This window comes from Vigna unguiculata, chromosome 1 (genome assembly GCF_037176805.1).
Source record: "Vigna unguiculata cultivar grain cowpea cultivar isolate G323 ecotype 2 chromosome 1, ASM3717680v1, whole genome shotgun sequence".
In the NCBI taxonomy this organism is placed as follows: domain Eukaryota; kingdom Viridiplantae; phylum Streptophyta; class Magnoliopsida; order Fabales; family Fabaceae; genus Vigna; species Vigna unguiculata.
Window position 1 is genome coordinate 1,110,001 of NC_140792.1, and position 6,715 is coordinate 1,116,715.

General features: G+C 25.7%; 1 protein-coding gene across 2 annotated transcripts in view; it reads right to left on the reverse strand.

Annotated features, from left to right (window-relative positions):
* LOC114163344 (eugenol synthase 1-like) overlaps nucleotides 1-6,506 on the reverse strand; it is a 6,890-nt gene extending 384 nt beyond the window's left edge. For both annotated transcript variants that reach the window (XM_028047613.2, XM_028047605.2), the window contains exons 1-4: nucleotides 6,139-6,506; nucleotides 4,267-4,398; nucleotides 2,776-3,004; nucleotides 1,345-1,548 (exon numbers count right to left, since the gene is read on the reverse strand). In XM_028047613.2, coding sequence (XP_027903414.2) covers nucleotides 1,345-1,548; nucleotides 2,776-3,004; nucleotides 4,267-4,398; nucleotides 6,139-6,324 — 751 coding nt within the window. In that variant the 5' untranslated portion in view covers nucleotides 6,325-6,506. The remainder of the gene's footprint in view (nucleotides 1-1,344; nucleotides 1,549-2,775; nucleotides 3,005-4,266; nucleotides 4,399-6,138) is intronic.
* Nucleotides 6,507-6,715: the final 209 nt, after the last annotated feature.

Here is a 6,715-nt window from a genome sequence, read left to right on the forward strand (position 1 = left end):
CACTCAAATTTAACATCAAAACTTTTATTTAATTTAATATTTAAAAATAAAAACATGGAAATGATCGAAACATAAAAATACAAAAAGTAAACTTCTCCTTTTCGGATTGGTGTTTATGTCCTTTATATTGTATTGTATTTATATCATAGTCATTCATAGCTTTACATGACTACATAGATTAGAAAGTACTTGTCTGGCTTGAAGCATGTGAGGAATATGTGGAGGGGGGAACTCATTTTAATACCTATAGTTCAGGTTTTCTGTTTTGTTTGTAGGTGTGATTACATATGAATGATGAATTAGAAGATGGAAGAAATAAAAGTTGTTCACTATTGCAATAAGACCACGAAGATACGAGTGTGTCAAGTAAACAAATGCAGGATTTTTAGAGGAAGGGACCATGTAATACTAAAGTTTCAATAGCATCTGATGTTTGAATTTCATATAAAGGGTGTGGGAAGTCTGATTTTGAATATAATGAAAATTATATTGCTATTTGGAAACATAGGTGTGAATAGTTTTATGGTATGTTCACACATTGACCCTTTGATGTGTGAATTATATAGTAGCATCCAGAGTTTTCTGTTGTATTTTGCTTCTGTGATGTTGTTGATTGTGTTCATAGGCTTGTGTGGGGTTTTTTGTTTTGATGAGGCTATGAAGTCAAGCTTTTGCTTCAACATGTATAGCTTGTACATCTCTTTGTATACGGGCTAGAGCACCCTGAAATGTTTTCTTTAGTTATTTTATTCTTTGTTGATGAAAAAAATATTTTTGTCATATATTCACAATAATTGAAATATAATTACTTTAAATTTTTATATGAAATTTAACTTGATAAAATATGTTTTAGGGTATTCACAACTTTTTTTCGAATTAAATATGTTTGTGATATCTGAACTTTGATGCATAATTGAAATTCGTCTATATCCCGAAACTTTGATACATTTTAATTTTTAAGTTTTAAACAATAAATAAAATAATTCTTTTAATCCAATTATGTTAATTTTTGTTTACGTACCAAATGAGTTTGTTCGTTGACATTGAAGTAGAAACATGTCAAACAGTGTAAACAACTTAAATGTTAACATGAAACGCGTATGATACATAGAAAAAAACATAATTAGGTTGAAAAAATTATATCCATTCATTTTTAGAATTTAAAACCAAAATATATCTCAAAAAATAACGAATTTTAATTTTATGTGAAAGTGAAGGACTAAAATATATTTATTTATTTTTAGTAAAAAACGGTTATAGTCAAACAAAAAGCAAATAAAAATATTTGTATAAATTTTATAAAATATAATATTTGATATAGGTGAACAAAATAAATTGTCTTACTTTGTGAGAGTTTGACAATTTGTTCCTCGGAAACGAAAGTGTTGGTAAAAGTTTGACCAGACTTTTGATGCCACAATGATATCAACTTATTCTGTGTTATGATGTTCTTCAAAGGTCGACAAGAAACCACACGATTGCATGTTCTTGGATCATTTGCTGCTTTAACGATGTACATAGCCACGTCTTCTTCATAATTTAGTACAACTGGTATCAAACAAATCATATATATCAGATTTTTCATTCAAATAATGATGAAGACTAAAGTTTTTTAAGTTTACTATTTTTGAAAAGTTTTTTTATTTATATATTAAAAAGTACATATGTAATTAAAGTAATTAAGAAATTAATAATTTATTATAATTAATAATTAAAATTTAATTTATAAAAAACAATTATTTAAATTAAAAATATGATTACATTATTATATCATTTGAATAATAAAATAATAATTTTTAACTTATTTTTCATTTTCATTTTTAATTTTAAAAGAATATCACGTTAGAATGTGCTAATGGAATAAAAATACAATTTTGATCTAAGTCTATTTTACCATCCTAAGAACTATGGATAAAATATTACAGTTTTATTTTAATTGAAAAAAAATATATATACAGATTTACCAAAACAATCCCATTGAAAAGTAATAACTACAATAAAAAATTTCATAAAGAAATTTAAATACATTTATAGATCTTTTTATATTATTTATTTTAGTCATCTATTGAATGTCAGATTTTTCACTGAATGCCTAAATTAGATCTTTTGTATATAAAACCTTTCATCGAATAAAAAGACATATTTTATATTATTATTTCACTTCATTTTATTTTACTTAAAAGTGCCACAGGTTAAAATTATAGTTGTTCCCAGATAAAAAAGAAAAAAGACTTATATTTTGTTACTTGAGAGATTTACATTTTAATATTGGGTTAAATATGTTTTTGGTCCTCAAGTTTCAGCGCAATTTGGAATTAGTCCCTCATCAAAATTTTTGATCAATTTAGTCCTTTATTTTTTCAAAATGCGTGAATTTAGTCCTTCATTTTGTTAAGTTTATCTGACGTTTCAAACACATTTTATGATAGTATTTAAATTATTTACACTGTTTGACACATTTTTGTTTCAATGTTAACTTAAATATTATCATGAAATACACTTGAAACGTAAGATAAACTTAACAAAAAAATGGTTAAAAGGACTAAATTCACGCATTTTGAAAGATGAATGACTAAATTTGTATAAAGTTTTGATGAGGGACTAATATCAAAATTCATTGAAACTTAAGAGACCAAAAACATATTTAACCCTTTAATATTTGATACTTCGAAAGGTATTAATATTAAATATTTTTACAAATATTAAAACTCAATTGAATAAAAATAAAATTATTTGTTAAATCTAAAATCAAATGAGAAAAATGTATTAAATTACCTTTGGCTTCACCAGTTCCATAAACAACAATATCTTTGAGTTTCTGATGTGGACGAAGCAAATAGTTTATAAAATATGCAGCAAAACAGTTTGCATTGATAGAAGTATAAGGGATTCTAGCAGCTTCAATTTTCTCTCTGATTTTTCTTTTCTCATCAAGAACAGTTTGGAATGGAGGAAGAGCTTTTATTTTCTCTTCTTCTGAACCAAAACCTGTTGGAATGAATCTCTGCAACACATTCATTCACATCAAATTAATGAAATATTGGTTAGATAAGTTTTTCTTTTTCTAAACAAAATTAGATTTAGAAGTTACATACTTAGTTTTAAAATAGATATTAATATTTATTAATTTTTTAATAAAATAATATCCACATTTTATTATATTTTTAAAAACCTTCACCTTTCTTGTAGTTTTAGTAAAATGATATTTATTCTTTTATATTTTTAATAAAATCTCACCTACCGTCTCTATTTTAATAATGAATCATTAAAATTTAATTAAAAATGAGAATTAAACCTAAAGTTTTAGAACGAGTAACTACTCGAAATTCTTATATTTCATGATATTTTTCTTATAAATTTATTAAAAAATATTTTAAGAAAAGATCGTTTTCTGCCATTTCTTCTAAGAATTTTAATTAGTAGGTAATTCCTTCATAGGTAATCATTTCTTACAAAATTATAAAATTTGCAAGTATTTCCTACAAAATTTGTTGCGAAAAGTGTTTTGTACAAAATATTTTGCAAGAAAATTGGTAGAAATTTCTTGCAAATTTTTTTTCACAACAAAATTTGTATTTTTTACGAAAAAAATTTCAAAACAAAATTGGCAAAAAATATGAATTTTTTTAGTATTGAGTATTAAATAATTTTTGTAAATAAAAAATGAAATGATTTACTTACAGAAAAATTACACTCACACCAATTCCAAGGTATTTTTACCTTACATTTGTACTTTTCCAATTTTGAAATAAACATTTACATCCATTATGTTATTAATAAAGTAACACCCCAAATACCTTATTTATTTATATCTATATTTATAATTTTTATAGCATGTTTATATTTGTATTGAATCATATTTAAATATAATAACAAGTTTATAATTTTAATCATACATTTTATAATTATTTATATATTTTATATTAAAGCAATGTCTTCTAAAAATGTGTAATTTTACATAGATATTTCGAAAAATAGTATATACTACTAATGAGACATGAACTCAATTCATAGATAAATGATTGATATCATCTCTAACTCAAAACTTTAAGACAATGAATTTATGGATCTTTATCCTTATACGATGATAGTCAATTTTCTCATTTTTACTTAATGTACGATTTAGACTTATATTTAGATTCCTAATATGAACTCATGACACTGACATAAATCAAGATAATAATGCAAATTGGAAAGATTTTCGAACTCATTAAAAAATATTTTTCTTTGATACTAGAAAGATATTAATGAAAATGTTGTTAGTACCTTTATATTACCAGCAACTTTGATAGCTTCTATGATTTTGAGTTGCTCCACAGCTTGAGGGAATGGAAGTGCACATATCACAATGTCTACTTCTTTAACCACAGCCAAAATCTGCTCATGCTCAAGTTCTCCCTGCTCCACCAATTCACAACCTTTAGAAGGAAAATGAGCAACTATATAGTCTATTTTCAGGAGAAAAAGTGAACAATGTTTGAAATAAATTAAATGTTATATATGATAATCTTTCTATATGAAAAAAATAATAAAATAGTTCATAAATATATATATATATATATATATATATATATATATATATATATATTACATAAAACAAATTGTACTCAACTTTTTTGGTGTATTACTTGTCATTACTACTAGCCCTTTTCACTAAACTCAAACTGATAAAGAGTTTACGAGTTTTCTATGTTATATAGCGTTCAATTTTCTTAATCTTATTTAGTGTTGTAACAATTAGTTCTTTCAATTAATCTCAAAATGATGAATCTTTCAAGGATATATTCATTAGAAAGACAATTCTGGTAAAAGATTAACATTACTCGTAACTTAAAATCTTAAGACAGTGAATTTAAGATTAAATATGTTTTTGGTTCCTTAACGTTTAGTGAATTTTGGAATTAGTCTATTTCGAAACTTTGAATCAATTTAGCCATTTATCTCTTGAAATACATAAATTTAGTTCTTTTAATCAAATTTTGTTAAATTTATTTGACATTTCAAGCGTTTCATAATAGTATTTGACTTAACATTAAAGCAAAAATGTGTCAAACAGTATAAACAACACAAATACAATACTAAAATGCATACGAAACATCAAATAAACCTAACAAAATTTGATTAAAAGGACTAAGTTCATGTATTTCGAAATATGAATGACTAAATTGGTCCAAAATTTTGAAATAGATTAATTCCAAAATTCACTGAAAGTTGAGGGACTAAAAACATATTTAACCCATGCATTTATGAATACTATTGATTATATGATATTCAATTATCGTTTTTTATGTATTTTGGCGTCACTTTGATGCCAAAATTGTAAAAATAGGTCCATTTATTTTTTATTTGTAAAATAGGGACAAGTCGTTAGGATGCAGGATGACATTGTAGGTAAAGTCGTCCTGTATCCTACCGGTTTCTATATATTTAAAAAAAAAAAAGTAAAGTCGTTCTGTATTAAGACGGTTTCAGTTAATGAATAAAGTGAAGTCGTCAGAACCTATGACGACTTCACTTTCAGTTTTTTTTTTCTTTTTGAGAATAGCACAATAAAGATATATTATTGCAAATGAAATATTTATCTTCCTTTTCAATTCCAATGAGTGGGTCTATTGTAGCCCGCTTAAATGGGTGGGTTTGTCAGCAATTACATGTGTCAAACCTTCATTGAGGTTTGTGAAAGCAAAGTTGAAACGTTTTAATGTTTAAATAAATCTACAACATTAATTTTTGTCTATCAAAATTGCATATAAAAAAACTGCAACTTTTTAAAAAACAAAAAAAAAAAGTGAAAAGTGAAGTGGTCAGGCTATACGACGACTTCACTTCTTTATATAAAGAGAAACCGGCATTTATTAAGACAAATTTGTTTTTTTATAAAAAAAAAAAAAACGGCAGGATAGAGGACGATTTTCCCTGTGATGTCGTCCTCTGTCCTGATGACTTATCCCTGTTCTACAAAAATAAAATTCAACAAATCCACTTTTACAATTTTCACTTTAAAAGGACCCCAAAATAAAAAAAGATCTCAATTATCTCATTTTTATTCTGTACAAAACTTGGACTCGCACTCGAACCTTTGTTTTTAGAACGAATTTGATTATACGAATCGTTATTTGAAGAGAGAATGTAAGTAACCTGAAAAAGAGTGACTCCCATGGAGGTGAAGTCCTTGCAAAGTTGTATCTTGGAAGGAGGAGTTTGTGAAGTGAGAGGACGAGTGTAGACGAAAGTTGAATAACCTAAAGAGAGACTTGCCTTCACCAAATGCTTCCCTATGTAACCAGTTCCTCCAAACACTACAATCCTATTCTTTCTCTCCATTTCTTAAATTTTCTCTTTCTGATCTTGCAAATCAAAACTTATGCTAACCCTTTAAATAATAATAATGTGCTACATTTTCCAATCACATGCCATTGGTACCCACCAACCAAACACCGGATATTATGAAAGAAATCAAAACATGTGGTACCACTTGCATGGTGGAACTATTTAGATTAGGGTTGACAAAAAAGGTAGGGTCGAATGTATAATATTTGTTTATTTATAGTTATACGAGAAAGATAAGCTTTTTTTTTTTGTTTTATAAATGTTGCAATAATATATTCCACAAGTCAAAATCGTTAAAGAAAATATATATCTCTACATTGTCTATCAGATAAACTAATTTTTAGCTCATGTGTGAAAATCTGTTTTACTTTTTCGTATTTTTCTT